The sequence below is a fragment of the Phyllobates terribilis genome, unplaced genomic scaffold (genome assembly GCF_046119375.1).
Source record: "Phyllobates terribilis strain yellow unplaced genomic scaffold, ASM4611937v1 Scaffold_8__6_contigs__length_399053987, whole genome shotgun sequence".
NCBI classification, from domain to species: domain Eukaryota; kingdom Metazoa; phylum Chordata; class Amphibia; order Anura; family Dendrobatidae; genus Phyllobates; species Phyllobates terribilis.
The window spans coordinates 172,263,887-172,280,590 of NW_027362768.1; the positions used below are offsets into that span (position 1 = coordinate 172,263,887).

At 50.0% G+C, this 16,704-nt stretch overlaps 1 protein-coding gene across 3 annotated transcripts in view; it reads left to right on the top strand.

The window, feature by feature from the left end:
* FGGY (FGGY carbohydrate kinase domain containing) overlaps positions 1–16,704 on the top strand; it is a 367,685-nt gene that overhangs the window by 41,358 nt on the left and 309,623 nt on the right. For all 3 annotated transcript variants that reach the window (XR_012247734.1, XM_073643734.1, XM_073643735.1), the window contains one exon: positions 5,795–5,883. Coding sequence is in view for 2 of the 3 variants with exons in the window: in XM_073643734.1 (XP_073499835.1) it covers positions 5,795–5,883 (89 nt within the window). In the remaining variant the exon portion in view is untranslated. The remainder of the gene's footprint in view (positions 1–5,794; positions 5,884–16,704) is intronic.

Here is a 16,704-nt window from a genome sequence, read left to right on the forward strand (position 1 = left end):
CACTGAGCCACCATGCTGCTTATATCCTTACACGGAATGTATTATAGCTATGTTTCAGTATCTACTGATAGCAACTTTTAGGGGTGTGTGATTGAATGGGGAGGAACATTATTATCATTGCTCCACCCCTGAGGAATAGATCTAGGCCAAAGAGCATTAAGGTGCCGTTCCCAACACAGCAAGCTGTTAACTATCCATAGGATAGGTGATAACTTGCTATTCCCTGGGGGTCCCACTGATCTTGAGACTGAGGGTTCCTTACAATGAAGAAGTGGACAAGCATGTGTGCCATCACTCCATTCATTGCCTATAAGACTATAGACTATTATAAGATATAATGGCCATAGCTGAATACTGCTCTTGTCTATCAACAGCAGTTCCACAGACAGTAAAAAGAACAGCGAGTAACAAGTTCTCTACTATAATATTACCAGGTGATAATTTGCCAAATTAGGAGAACACTTTTAAAGGGGTCTTCTGGGAATAGAAACCAATGGCTTATTGGTGGACTTGAGCTGCCGTGCTTTAAAAAAAAAAAACATTCCAGGGACCACAATATTTTCTTCCTACTAACTTGGTTCCAGAGGTTGGGCCCACAACTATCATTATTGATTGCCTACATTAAGGATAGCCATTATTAGCCACCAATGTACGCTTATAGAAACCACCTAAAAAAAAAAGTAAGCAAAAAAACAAGACCAAAAACTTTCAGTTCCAAAATAGTTTACTGGTAGAAATGTATTCAAATATTAACAAAAACATTTTTAATTTAGTACAAAAAGTAGGGAAAAAAAAAAGAAATTCTTTTTTGGCAGACAATTTTTTTTATACATTTCAAATACATCCTTGTTGTGGTCGTCATTCCAAAAAGTTAACCAAAAGCAAAACTTTTTTTTTGTGTTCAGACCAACATTTTGTTGTATTTTTTTTTCTGTTTTTGGCCGCCGTTTCACGTTTGATCTCCTCGACTGTCATCTTAATGAAAGCCAAATGTGAAATAAGTGGCATCGGCTTCAAGCGGAGGACGTTGTCTCCTTAAAAACACAGTGAAATGCGTGGCAATAAGGTGCAGACTGGCTGAGGTCACGAGGAATAAAAACCTCAAGACGCACTTGACAGCCTCACGTTAATGGGGTGTAATTAACATTACTTGAAGAGGGTACATTTTCTTGAGAGGTGGATATCAATTGTGTAAGTCCATTTGCGCTCTCCATTACTTAGCCAGAATAAATCAGCTCCTTGCAGCCTTCTGTCTGAAAGTAGGGAAGATTTATGGCCCAAAAAAACGCGTGGTGAATAAGACTCATAGATTATGTGCCACTGCTGGACTGCTTTATATTACTGCGCTTATGAATATCCTTCCTATGTATCTTGGCTATTTTTCTTTGTGTTGTTTGACATTGGACACATTTTTGGCTACCGATAGACCACATGGTGATTATTTCTAGTAGAGATGACGGTCAACGTTGATTAATTGTCTCTTGCAAATCTGTCAAAAGTGGGGTAAATCTAAAAAGTTTGTTTATATGGGCAGATTTCTGCCTATAACCCGTCAATCGGTGCTCATTTAACCCTTTCATGCTGGGGCGAATGTTTAGGTTTTTGACCTTTAATTTTTTTTTTTTTTACCTTTTTCGTTCAGCAAAGCCGCATGAGGATTTCTTATTTGCGGGACGAGATGTACTTTTTATTTACATTATTAACTTTATCATGTGATGTACTGGAAAACAAAAAAATAAAAATAAAAACGCAATTTTGCTTTTGGTTCATTGTCCATTAAAAATGATCTGGTGTTGCCAGTACGATTAGGAAGATACCAGACTTGTAGTTTTTGTTTCGTGTTTTACTGCTTTTTAAAATTCTGAAGTTTTTTTTTTCTTTTAATTTTTCGGCTTTATTTTATCAGACTCATAACTTTTTTATTTTTGCATCGATGGAGCTGAATTTATTGGTAAAATGTTAGAGGACATACGACTTCTTGATTGCTTTTTATTACATGTTTTGGGGGTTAAGCGCGGCAACGAAAAGAAAATAACCCACAGCCATCAGTATAACACAGTCAGGGATGTATGGATGGGGGTAGCCCCTAATTTCACTCCAAACATTCCTTGGGTAGTTTAAGCCCTGTCTCCCAGGAACGCGCCGTCCCTCTCAATAATTTCCCATTCCATGCCAAAATACCCTTTTTTGGGGGTGCTTACATCTACCCCACTTCTTTTTGACCCAAGTATACCGGGAAATCATGGACATTAGGCAACTATACCTGTAGAAATACAATGGATGTCGGGAAGGGGTTAAATTCCCATTCATACCCGCAGATTAATGCCGCATCGGATCATTAATATGATAATTTTGTCCCCATACAGCATGCATCTTGTCGGCAGCACATTTCCTGTATATTTGGGAAGATGTGCTGTCAACAATGATGATGTAGTGGCCCTCATAGGCGATCTGAACCAGCGATCGGCTGTTTGGCGACATATGATTGGGAAAGAGCCCCCCTATTGCATCAATATTATACAACGTCATGACGTGTAGGACCCAAATGAGAATTGGGTCCCTCAAAGGCCATGTTGGAAGGTTTTGTGTAGACTTTATTCAAATATCATGAGTTTTTATCACAGATATTTCTTATGGCCTTTAGATAGGACAGTGCTAGATTGTATAGGGCCGAAATCGCTTTCCATTACAAATAAAAAGCTTTTGAGAATAAAGAGGAGATTTCTGCATACAGATGTGGGCCTCATATTAATACATGAAACTGTTTAGGTTACCCATAGCAACCAATCACAGTGCAGCTTTCATTTTTTAAACAGCTCTTATAAAATGAACACTGCCCTGTGATTGGTTGCTAAGGGCAACAAAGGCCTTGACAAGTGTCGAGGAGCTGAAATACAAAGGGCCTCTTTCATTATTTAAAACTCTCATTGCCCAAAACAATGGAAGAAAGTAGCAACGTTTTGTTGCAGTATCCAAAAATGATCCACTTTTCTAAGCTCCTGAATGGCTGCCATGTTTTATGATGCAGAAATACAGGAACAGGACTCGTGACACTGGTTTTCCAACCAGGTTTATCGTAACTAACAAACAGGGGTGTAACTATTATAGGTGAAGGGGTTGCAATCGCACCCGGGCCCTGGAGCCTAGCAGGGGCCCAAAAAGTCCCTTTGGCCCATTTGAAAAGACCATTACTATTAAAATCCTGCAATAATTGGGGGCCCCGTTGGAGCTTTTGCATTGGGGCCCACAAGCTTCAAGTTACGCCATTGGCAACAAACAAGAAAAACAATAACTGCAACCTCCAAACACTGGATGTTAATGACTACATAAGGAAACGGACGTCAAAGATGAAAAAAAAAAAGAGAATAAAGAAATGGAGTGACTAGACACACACCAAATAATAAAATATAAATAAATGTAAAGCTGGGTGACTGCCCTTATGGAGGATAGAGTGGAGCCATGTTTGTCACCCAGCTTTTCCAACTCAAGGACTTCTAGTCGGTGGTTTTCCATGGTGGGGGCTCTGCGGGGTACTCATGGATTAGTTCCCACATACGCTATTAATTTTACAGCTTCCTGAGCTGACACAGGAGAAATATTTCAGTTTTATGATAATATCATTCAGATCCATTTTCAGCAGTCATACGATACGCTTTGTGGCGAAATAAAATCTGTTTTGTGAAAGGCTGAACTTCTACCTCGTCTGCTGCGCTCCAGCTGGAAGCTCCCACATAACCGATAGCTCGGCCTGGCAGGGGAACACACAAAGCTTACAATTATGTTGGCTGCATCCCATTATCTATAGGACTCTGCAACGTCCATTATCATCATCTTCCCCTGTGTAATGGAAGAACATATAACAGCTCCTGCAGAAACACATGGACACAGGATAATGGCGGATAATGTCATGTTATCTCACACGCCTATATAGACATGACTGCCGGACACTCACTCCATCATCCTCCGGAGGACATGACAGCTGACCGGCCTTCTTCTGCTGCTGAAAACTGAACATCTGCTAATTGCTGTTCTCCAACTCGATCAGTCCTAAAACTGCTCATGACCCCTCCATAACTGCAGTATTTAAAGGGAATTTTTACCATCCTGTCAATTTAGGTCCAGACACTAATGGTTGAGAAGAGGACCAGGTTCACAGTCTGTGGTCGCTCATGTTCTTACTCCCCAAACTTCCCCCTTCATGTTTGTATGGAGCTTGTGCACTGGGCACAGTCATGGGGAACAGAGAAGAGTCTTCCCCAAACTATTCCCATAAAGCTGAAGCCACAATTATCCACAATATCTTGTCCTGAAAATTATGATTTCCCTTCACTGGAGCTGAGGGGCCGAGGCCGCCCCCTGATAACAAACCATAGCATTATCCTCCTCCACCATCTGTACAATGCGTTCGGGGTGTAACGTCTTCCTGGAATCACCAAACCCAGACTCCTCCATCAGATGCAGATAGAGAAGAATGATCCGTCACTGCATAGAACACGTCTCCTCCAGGGTCCAGTGGTGGCGGCTTTACACCACTCCATCCGACGCTCGGCATTGTGCTTGGTGATGTATGGCCGCATGCAGCTGCTCGACCATGAAGCTCCCGGCGGGGGCACAGTGTTTGTGATGATACCAGAGGAGGTCTGGACTCTGCAGTTATGGGGTCAGCAGAGCGGCGGTGACTTTTCTGACCTCAGCTTCTCAGCACTCGGCCCCCCACTCTCTAACGTTATGGGGTCTCCACTTCATGTCTGGGTTGCTGTGGTTCCTTCCACTTCTCAATAATATCACTCACAGGTGATGGGGGAAGATATAGGAGGCAGAAATGTCATGAACGGACTTGTTACTCCGATGGCTTCTATTACAGGACCTCGCTGGTATAAAAGAGTTTTTTACCACCTTCTGTTCTGTCACATGTTAGTAAAGGCAGACGGCATGGCGGGGGGCCCAGAGGTTATACACTGGAGGGAAATGGGTCTCGGATGTTATACACCGGGGGCCAATGAAGCTCTGATGTTGTACACCAGGGGCAATGGGGTCGAATGTTATACATCAAAAGTCAATGGGACTGAATGAGGAGCTGGAATTCAGTGATTAAGACGTGCGCCCCAATTCCTTTGTCAATATAATGTATTATTATGTTGATCAGAAAGCTCTGTTTTTCTGATACAGAGTTCCAAATCCCCTGCATAGATTTCAAGGTACAATACAGAATCTTGACTACTTGCAATCACCACTATGGGGAGCTCACTGTATACTGTGATATCATTGAATTAACTGTATAATCAGCATACAGTGAACTCTCTCTAGTGGTGAGTGCAGTGAGCCAAGATTTTATCATTGATATGTATGGCTATGCAGGTGATTTGGGGCGTTATATCAGACAAAATATCAAAATATTATTTTATATATATACATATATATATATATATATATATATATATATATATATATATATATATATATATATATATATATATATATATATATATATATATATATAATTATACTAATTAATGTGCACTGAATGATCAAGATTTAAGAAAAACAAAATCCTGTTTATGTGGGAGAATGATGAGAAAAGAAAATAAACAATGGTCATTCAATTTTAAAGGGAAGTTCCATTCTCAAAGGTCTAAAGGTGGAGCGCACATTTTATAGGCTCTTTTCTATAGGAGGGGCTTTTCCTGCAATGTGGCCCCCAGCTGTGTAAGGAATAACTTATGAGGAGTGGGGGGAAGGGAAATGAGTGACTACTGCACTGAGCTGATATGTCTGTTTTGTTCTCTATTCCAAGAATTTAGGTCAGGAATGCTGGGACAAGGCCGGACACTTCTTTGACCTACCAGATTATTTATCCTGGAAAGCAACCGGGGATCTCACCAGGTACGCTTGCATTGCTTTCTGATAATAATGTGAAAAAGTATTCTAAATTTTTATTTCATGAGTCTCATTGTGGAGCACAGTCTTCTCCTAGGAAGAGCTTCTTTTAGGCTTTTTTTGCCCCCTGCTGAGAAATGCTAAGGAGAGGAGTGGGGGAAGGGAAGTGACAACTGCCCTGAGCATATTACTACTGTGCAAAAGTGGTTGTCACTTTTCATATACTCTATATAGGGAAGCTGAACTTTAAAACAGCCCTGAGGGCTGACTACTAAATAAGTATTGAGACCTTCCTTTATTCTTCTGTGACATATTGATTTTGGAAAGTACTAACATTGTGGTAGATCAAAAGCTGGGGTGCTCCTGACGCGTCCCCTGGGCCTGTGCTGTGCAGGGGGATACCCGGAGCCGGATCGCTGGGGGTTGTAGTCTCAGTGTGGCGGTTACCCGGTCCGTGCCTAGGGCGGTCAAACCAGTGGCAGTCTTAAGTAATAACAATGTCCGACTACGCCACCCGTGGATTGCGGTCAGTGGGGACCGCCGCTGCGCTGCCGACCGCTGAGGCTGATGTTGTTTGCGCAGCCGAGTATGGGATAACTCCCCACGGGAGAAGTATTGCCTCAGGGCAGCTAATGTGGATGATGGGAGTGATGGTGTGAGCGTCCCAGTAGTAATGGTGCTGGTGCGGCGATGAAACACAGAGACGTGTGGTGCAGTTCAGGGTCTTTACTGATGGTATAAAGCAGACCCTCCCGGGAGTACTGGTTAGCAGTAGGGGCCTGGTCAGTCTGTGAGCAAGCAGGATCTCCCCTGGCCAGGTGGAGTTGTAGGCCTCCCCGACTATCTGCACTCTTTCCTGGCTACCTTGCTCTATGCAGGTAGAAGTAGCCCACGTCCCTGAGTACTCACCCGTATGGCCGGTGACTTGGGGCCTTCCGTTAGCCTCCGCTTCACGATGGCGATGCTGGTCCCTTGCTTGTGACCGTGCCTTCGGGTTTCTAAGGCCAGAGGACATGGAATTCCCTGCCGGTTGGATTCTGCTGCTGGACCTGGATGTCCCCACAGCCTCGGACTCCGTGTCTGGGTTTAGTGTCTTCAGCCAAGGCGAGCTTTCTAGCTTCCAGCCTCTGGCACTCGCTCCTGCTCCTACAGAGCTCCTGTTGTCACTTTCCCTGTGTCTGCTGTCCTCCAGACCTGACTGCGTCTCTGTCTGGGACTTCACTCCAGGCTCTGACTGCTCTGCTTGTTCTGCAGGCTCTGTCTGTCCTAATCCCGCCCCAGACCCAGTTTATAAGGGCAGATTCCTCCCCTCCCAGGTCTGGGTGGGCCGTGTTGCATGCTTAGGGCTCCTGACCAGAGAAACCTCCCACTTGCTCTCAGACATAATATTTCTATTACTGTGGTAACCAGACCCTTGGGGTGCCACATTCCCCCCTAGTAAATTTTAGTACTCCGGGACTAAACACATTTTTAAAGAAACATAAATGCAGGGTATAACAATAACACAATAACATATTTACAAGAAGCTTTAGTTCTTTAAAGGTCACGGCGTGTCCGCAACCGGGTGTCCATATCACCCAAGGTGAAGTTTGTGAAACAAGAGGGCGTCCATGTCACCCAAGGTGAAGCTTTAAGCGAAGTAGGGGACCTGTCCAAAGCAAACCCCTTGCGTTGGCCCTGGGCGTGGCTGCAAGGCTGAAGCTAGCTACTTTGGGCCGCAAGTAGGCCACGCCAGACAGGTTTTCTCTTCCGCGGCCGTCTTCGCAAGAGGCACCAAGGTGCAACTATCTACAAGAATTGTTCCGGTTATCCAGTGTCCATAACCTGTTAGTCCAAAGAACCCTGCAGGGTAACTGAGAAACATAATTAATAACAGGCAACAAACATAAACCATAAACATTTTCAAGAAACAGGTAAATTCACAGTGCATCACTTTAGATTTTCCAGCGAGCGGGCATCTGACCTTTAGTGACTCTAGTGCAGAGGTCCCCAACCGCCGGTCCGCGGACCAGGACCGGGCCGTTGGGGTTTTTCAGCCGGTCCGCGGCGCCGCTGACCAGGGCCGGCGTCAGCACCCGGGCAAATGCCGGGGCTCTGAGCAGGCAGAGGGGCCCACTGGCGGTCGCGCACCCCGCTGGGCTATGGGCGGAGGAGAGCGGTGTCAGCGCCCGCCCTTCTCCGCCGCTTGCTCAGGGCCCCGGCAGCCCGATACTTACCTCTCCCCGTGCCTCCGCAGATCAGCTGTCTTCCTGCTCTGCGCTCCCTGTGACGTCTCAGGTCAGAGGGCGCGGTGACGTCTTTACACCGCGCCCTCCCCTGAGCCGTCACAGGGAGCGCTGAGCGGGAAGAAACGACAACGCTGGAGTTCGGAGCCGAGCAGCGAGCGGCGGGCAGCAGGTAGCAGGTGAGGAGAAGGGAGGTGAGTATTTGATTTTTTTTTTTTTTTAATTTATGGAGGCATGGGGCAGTATAAAGAGGGGAGGGGGGGCATCCTGCTTGGGGCATTATAAAGAGGAGGGGTGACAGCCTGCATGGGGCATTATAAGGTGGGGAACAGCCTGCATGGGGCATTATAAAGAGGGGGGGATTCCTGCTTGGGGCATTATAATGAGGAGGGGTGACAGCCTGCATGGGGCATTATAAGGTGGGGACCAGCCTGCATGGGGCATTATAAAGAGGGGGGGATTCCTGCTTGGGGCATTATAATGAGGAGGGGTGACAGCCTGCATGGGGCATTATAAGGTGGGGACCAGCCTGCATGGGGCATTATAAGGTGGGGAACAGCCTGCACGGGGCATTATAAAGAGAGGGGGGGACATCCTGCATGGGGCATTATAAAGAGGAGGGGTGACAGCCTGCATGGGGCAGTATAAAGAGGAGGGGTGACAGCCTGCATGGGGCAGTATAAAGAGGAGGGGTGACAGCCTGCATGGGGCATTATAAAGAGGGGGGGCAGCCTGTATGGGGCACTATGTGGGGGGTAACAGCCTGCATGGAGCATTAAAAGGGGGGGGCCTGTATGGGGCATTATGTGGGGGGGAACAGCCTGCATGGAGCATTATAAGGGGGGGGGGCAGCCTGTATGGGGCATTATGTGGGGGTAACAGCCTGCATGGAGCATTAAAAGGGAGGGGCCTGTATGGGGCATTATGTGGGGGGTAACAGCCTGCATGGAGCATTATAAGGGGGGGACAGCCTGTATGGGGCATTATGTGGGGGGTAACAGCCTGCATGCAGCATTATATGGGGACCGGTATCCTGCATGGAGCATTATAAAGAGGAGGGGTGACAGCCTGCATGGGGCATTATAAAGAGGGGGGGTGACAGCCTGCATGGGGCAGTATAAAGAGGAGGGGTGACAGCCTGCATGGGGCAGTATAAAAAGGAGGGGTGACAGCCTGCATGGGGCATTATAAAGAGGGGGGGCAGCCTGTATGGGGCATTATGTGGGGGGTAACAGCCTGCATGGAGCATTAAAAGGGGGGGGCCTGTATGGGGCATTATGTGGGGGGGAACAGCCTGCATGGAGCATTATAAGGGGGGGGGGCAGCCTGTATGGGGCATTATGTGGGGGTAACAGCCTGCATGGAGCATTAAAAGGGAGGGGCCTGTATGGGGCTTTATGTGGGGGGTAACAGCCTGCATGGAGCATTATAAGGGGGAGACAGCCTGTATGGGGCATTATGTGGGGGGTAACAGCCTGCATGCAGCATTATATGGGGACCGGTATCCTGTATGGAGCGTTATATGGGGGCCAGTATCCTGTATGGAGCGTTATATGGGGGCCAGTATTCTGTATGGAGCCTTATATGGGGGCCAGTATTCCGTATGGGGTCTTATATGGGGGCCAGTATTCCGTATGGGGCCTTATATGGGGGCAAGTATTCCGTATGGGGCCTTATATGGGGGCAAGTATTCCGTATGGGGCCTTATATGGGGGCAAGTATTCCGTATGGGGCCTTATATGGAGGCCAGTATTCCGTATGAAGCGTTATATGGGGGCCAGTATTCCGTATGGGCGTTATATGGGGACCAGTATTCCGTATGGAGCCTTATATGGGGGCCACTATTCTGTGTGGAGCGATTCACCGGTTTCTGAGCTATTGTAGAATTTACAATAGATATCACTCATGAAGTGAAATCTTTGCATTGTACTATATATATATATTTCTCCGCCGTATCTCTGCATCATGAATCGTGGTATGTGTTAAAGGGGCCCACTGAGACTCTTTCGCCCGGGGCCCAGAAAAACCTGGAGCCGGCCCTGCCGCTGACAGCTAGCTCCGCGGCCCTGCGCCTGGTCAGAACTCGCTCTGTGTGGATTTATAATGTTTTCTGCCATAGCCGTGACAGCTCGCAGCTCCCGGCAGAGAACATTATGCAGGACGGGGTGGGGCGTCGTGCGGGTCTTAGTGACGCAGCCCTCCACAGCACAGCATGGTACCTGTTGTACGTCACGGGGCGGGTCTTAGTGACGCGGCCCTCCTGCACAGCATGGTGTGTTCCTGACGGGGTGGGGCGGCAGGCTCTCCTCACTGACACGCCCCCGGCAGAACATGTTATGTGGGGCGTGCTGGGGCAGCAGACTGGCTTCAGTGACGCGGCTCCCGGTACCGGTGTTCAGTGTGTAGCGCTGCTAAGCAGCAGCGCTGTATACACTGACGCTCAATGTACAATGCTGCTACTTAGCAGCGCTGTACACCGAGGTCCCGCCAGCATCCTCCCCATACAGCTCCACCCCTCCATAACCCCACCCCCATATGACCAAAGCCCCGCCCCCACCCCCACCGGGCCATGGAAAACTGGTCTTGCTTAAAGCCGGTCCCTGGTGCAAAAAACGTTGGGGACCTCTGCTCTAGTGGACCTACGGAGCTCACTAACTGGTCCTGCACTACAGGGTGTAGGAGGTGTTATGGGTAAGCTAGGCAGCTGTCTGCGTACTCTTTTTCTCACTAGGGGCACGGCAGGTTCACTACTAGCAGCGGGTTGATTCTCCTGTGCTGCTGGTATGGATTCTTCTGCCTCCTGGGCCGGCTGCTCTTCCAGCTCTACCTGATCTTCTGTAGGCACTTGAGGGGCTGGCTGGAGAAAGGTGAGGACGGGCACCACGATAGCGTTGTTTATTTGTGTCCAGGACCGGGGAAAGTCTCCGAGTACGGTGCTGATCATTTCCTCCTTTTCCTCTACGGGTTGAGGGTCTTCCTGATCTTCATCCGTGCTTTGCAACTTCTCGGGGCACTTTTTCAGGTGGTCTCTGGAGACAGTGGCTGTGGTCTCTCCTCCATCCTTGCTGATGACGTACACCTTTGGATTATTGTGGCTTGAGGGCAGTATGGTGTACGGGTCCTTTTCCCACTGATCGTCCAACTTATGGAGCCGCCTTTTCCTTTTCAAGACCTGCTCTCCAGGTACCAGGGGAACAGCGGGAGCATGTTGGTTATAAGTCCTCTCCTGCCTTTCTCTTGATTGACAGAGACATCGCTCGACGCTCTCCTGTACTTTCCAGTACTGCTGCTGCCGTTCTGTATCCCAGTCTGCCTCTGGTGAGGTGTCCTCGGGTGTCAGGACTCCCATATCCAGGTCAACAGGCAGCTTACCAGGTCTTGCTCGCATTAGGTAAGCCGGGGTACAGTTGGTGGAACCTACCGGGATGTGGTTATACAGGTCCACCAGATCGGGCAGTTTCTCAGGCCACAGACTGCGTTCTTCCAGGGGCAATGTGTTTAGCAGATCTATCACCACCTGGTTCATCTTCTCGCAGAGTCCATTGGTTTGGGGGTGATAGGGCGTTGTTCTTATCTTCTTGCAGCCATACAGGTTGCAGAACTCCTGGAAGACCTCCGCTTCGAAGGCTGGTCCTTGGTCCGTCAGCACTTGGTCCGGGTACCCGTGTGGGCGGCAGAAGTGCAGCTGGAAGGCTCTGGCTGCTGTCTGAGCCATCAGGTCTTTGACAGGGACCACCACCAGGAACCGGGAGTAGTGATCCACGATGGTTAGGGCGTAGACATACCCGCTTCTGCTTGGAGCCAGTTTAACATGGTCCAGAGCGACCAGTTCCAGCGGATGCCTGGTGATGACGGGCTGCAGGGGAGTCCTCTGGCTGGCACGGTCCCTTCTTCTTAGATTGCACGGGCCACAGTCTCTACACCACCTCTCAATGGCTCCTCTCATGCCTATCCAGTAGAACCGTTCACGCAGCAGGAACTCCAGCTTCTTCCATCCGAAGTGCCCTGCCCCGTTGTGGTAGGCCTCCAGCACCATAGCTGCGTCCCGTCTCGGTACCACCACCTGCCAGATCAGTTCATGTGTCCGGGAATTGACCATTCTGCGGCACAACTTCTCCTTGTAGAGAAACAGTCTGCTTTTCTCCGTCCACAGTTGCTTGGTCTCTTCCGGGGCGTCTGGGTCCAGGCGGGCGTCGGCCTGGGTCAGCATCTTCTTCACCAGATGGACTGCGGGGTCACTGTCTTGCGTCTCCGCCCAGTTGTAGTGGGGTAAGGGGTTGAACGTAGCGGATCGCTGGCCCCTCACACGGTGGGAATACTGGGTAATCCCATGACAGTGAAACGTTGGAAGTTCGATCTCTTCCAATTGTCTGGATCCTCCCCTTCGTCCGGTAGGTTTGGCATCCTGGACAGGGTGTCCGCGTTGGTATTGGAGCGTCCTGCCCGGTATTTGATTGTGAACTCAAAATTGGACAGGCGGGCCATCCATCTCTGCTCCAGGGCACCCAGTCTTGCAGTGTCCAGGTGTGTCAACGGGTTGTTGTCCGTGTACACGGTGAACCTGGAAGAGGCAAGGTAATGCTTAAAACGTTCGGTTACTGCCCACACCACTGCCAAGAACTCCAGCTTGAACGAGCTGTAATTCTCAGGGTTTCTTTCCGTGGGTCGCAGTTTTCGGCTGGCGTAAGCAATTACCCTTTCTCTCCCCTGCTGGATCTGGGACAGTACGGCTCCTAGCCCGATGTTGCTTGCGTCCGTGTGGAGGATAAAGGGCTGGCTGTAATCAGGGTACGCCAGGATTTCATCCCCCGTGAGGGCCATCTTCAGCTGGCGGAAGGACTCCTCTTCCAGCTTTTCCCATTTGAAGGGTGGCTTCTGGTTTTTGGCCTTCCTGGACTGGCCTATCAGGAGGTCCTGCATAGGAGCTGCCTTCTTGGTAAAACCGGGAATGAATCTTCAGTAGTAGCCTACCAACCCGAGGAACTGCCGCACTTCCTTTATGCTGGATGGTCTTGGCCAGTCCTTAATCACGGTGATCTTGTCAGGGTCGGGGGCTACTCCGTCAGCACTCACCACGTGTCCCAGGTTCTGTACCTTTGGCTTCAGTAGATGACACTTTGAGGGTTTTACCTTTAGGCCATAGTTTGCCAGGGCTTCAAACACCTCTGCCAGGTGTTCCAGATGGTCCTCATAGGTCTTGGAATAGACGATGACGTTGTCCAGGTATAATAGGACCGTCTCGAAGTTCCGGTGTCCCAGACAGCATTCCATCAACCGTTGGAAGGTTCCTGGTGCGTTGCAGAGCCCAAACGGCATACAGTTAAATTCGCTGAGTCCCATCGGGGTGGTGAATGCGGTTTTCTCCCGGTCCGCCTCTGCTACAGGAACCTGCCAGTACCCGCTAGTGAGATCCAAAGTAGAGAAGAAGTTAGCAGATTTTAAGGCAGCTAAGGACTCTTCTATCCTTGGTAACGGGTACGCATCTTTGTGTGTGATACGGTTGACCTTCCTGTAGTCTACACACATTCTCATGGTGTTGTCTTTCTTTTTCACTAAGACTAGTGGAGCTGCCCAGGGGCTACAGCTGTCCCTAATTACCCCAGCCTCCTTCATGTCTTTTAGCATCCCCTTGGCGTGTTGATAGTGTGCAGGGGGTACTGGTTGGTATCTCTCTTTTATGGTAGGATGGTCTCCCGTTGGGATGTGATGTTCTACCCCCTTTACTCGCCCAAAGTCTAGCGGGTGTTTGCTAAACACTCTCTCGTACTCCTGAACCACCCGATAGACTCCCTGCTTTTGGTGTGAGGGAGTGGAGTCAGTACCCAAATGCAGTTGCTGACACCAGTCCTCCATTGGTTTCTTAGAGCCGTTACCTTCCTCTGGTTGAGATGGAGGCAAGGGTTCCACGCCCTGTACAGATTTCTGGTTGATTGTGAACAATTTGGCTAGCGTGGCATACCGGGGCAGGTATACTTCTCTCTCCCCGATATTTATGATGCGGACGGGCACCCTCCCATGGCGTACATCGACCACCCCCCGTGCTGTCAAAATGGTGGGCCTACTGTCTGAGTAGACGGGTTCTACCATTGCTTGGTAGTCTCTACCTCTTAGACCAATAGCTGCCCGGCACCAAATCATCATCTCACTTTTCGGGGGCATGGCAATAGGGAACTGGTCACACATTCTCACGCTACCTATCTCACCACCAGATAGTTCCACCTGTTGCCGCTTCATCAGTGCCCGGATCTCTTTTTGGAAGACACTCTGCTGGCTGGAACTGGCGTTATTGGCAACCTGTTGCAAAATAAGAATCACCTCTGCAAGACAGTTTTCAATTACTTTAGGAGCTAGGGTTATTTTTGGGTGACTCTTGCGACGGTCAATGTCCACAATGATAAGTCCTTGTGCCGGCAGTTTAACTTTACCGACCTTGATGGTCACTTCCTTAAATCCTATCTGTTGCACGGGCTGACCATTGCTGGCGATAATGCTCAGGTCGTCATCTGGGTAGCGGGTTATGTCCGAGTCATTCCAGTACCGCTTGAAGAGCACGTACGGGATGGTGGTGACCTGTGACCCGGTGTCTAGTAGGGAACTCATAGGAATGCCATCCAGTACCACAGGCAAGACCGGACGTCCCCCTACGTATTTGTCACGCCAGTTCGATGGGCCTGATGATCTTATGCCTGGGGGTTGGCCCTCTACCCCAGGTTGTGCCCGTTTAAATGACAGTACCTTGCCATATGTCCGGGTTGATTGCAGCGGCGGCAGATGGGTCGTCCGTCCTCGTTGTATCTGTCGCTGGGTCTTCCTCTGGCCGGTGGGGTCCTCCTCAGTCAGCGCCACGGGACGTCCTCCGGTCCGGATGCCAGCTGGATCTTTCCTGGAGAAGAGACCTGTAAAGACTGCACAGTTCTGGTTAGCGCGGCAACGCTCTTAGTCAGCTCTTGGACCTGATGGTGCAGGTCTGTAGCCGGGTCATTGTTCAAAGCCTGCGCATCAGCTCCCACAGGCCCTGCAGACAAGGGCGCGCGTCCTGGTGATAAGTGATAGCAGGGCGCCTGTGGGTCACAGTGCCACCTGGTGCCGGTTCTCGGAGCACCTGGATGGCTCTGTCCTTGAACTGTGCAAAGTCCAGGTCAGGGTGCTGTAAGGCCATTGCCCGCAACTGGGTTCGGTGGGCATTGCACAGTAGACCCTCAATAAATTGTTCGGTCAACAGCTTGTCTTCATTTCCCACACTGTCAGGGTCTGCCTGTTTAATGGCTCTCAGGGCCTCTTGTAAGTTTAGAGCATAGTCCCTTATACTTTCATGTGCCCGTTGTTTGCACCCGTAAAATCTGAGTTTTATTTCAGCTGAGGTCCGGTTGTCAAATGTGTCTTTCAGACGGGCTAGTATCTCTCTGACAGTCCTCTTCTTCCCAGGTGACCAGGACTATACCTCCCTTTGGGCTGCCCCGATTAACTGGGCCACCAGGATGCTCACTTTTTGCTCTTCTGTGAGGGGGTATACCTGGAAGAGGCTATCAAGTCTTTCCCTAAAGTCACTCAGGGTATGTGACTCTCCTGAGTACTGGGGTAGTCAGGTTGCCCCCGGGATATAGGGCATGGTGAATGGCATGACCGCTGCAGCGGTTGCGCTGGCGGTGGCTGTGGCAGTTGAGCTCCCCTCGGTGTCCGACATCCTTCTTCCCCCCTAGTGGACCGTGGCCTACCTTGTGATGCTCTTCTTCCGTAGGCCGCGGCTCCGCAGTCGATCGTCGGGGTTGAGGACCTGGCGTCGCGCTCCGATGACGTCAGCATCGCTCTTCCTCCCTTCCAGGACCTTACGCAGCGTCGGAGCGTGGGGCGGAGCTTCGGATCTCGCGCGCTTTCGGCGTCCACGCCCCTCTTCTTCCCGCGCGGCGTCCTGAAGATGGCGTCCGATGGCGGGAAGCAGCTGCGGATGGCGGGAAGACGGCAGAAGACGGCGAGAAACGGTCCAAGATGGCGTCCGATGGCGGGAAACTTCACCACAGGTAAGTATAAAAGTCTTTTTTCAGGCACGCAGTACCCGGTGGTTGCGGGCACGAAATCCTGCCGACTACGCCAAAGTTGACGCGCCCCCTGGGCCTGTGCTGTGCAGGGGGATACCCGGAGCCGGATCACTGGGGGTTGTAGTCTCAGTGTGGCGGTGACCCGGTCCGTGCCCAGGGCGGTCAAACCAGTGGCAGTCTTAAGTAATAACAATGTCCGACTACGCCACCCGTGGATTGCGGTCAGTGGGGACCGCCGCTGCGCTGCCGACCGCTGAGGCTGATGTTGTTTGCGCAGCCGAGTATGGGATAACTCCCCACGGGAGAAGTATTGCCTCAGGGCAGCTAATGTGGATGATGGGAGTGATGGTGTGAGCGTCCCAGTAGTAATCGTGCTGGTGCGGCGATGAAACACAGAGACGTGTGGTGCAGTTCAGGGTCTTTACTGATGGTATAAAGCAGACCCTCCCGGGAGTACTGGTTAGCAGTAGGGGCCTGGTCAGTCTGTGAGCAAGCAGGATCTCCCCTGGCCAGGTGGAGTTGTAGGCCTCCCCGACTATCTGCACTCTTTCCTGGCTACCTTGCTC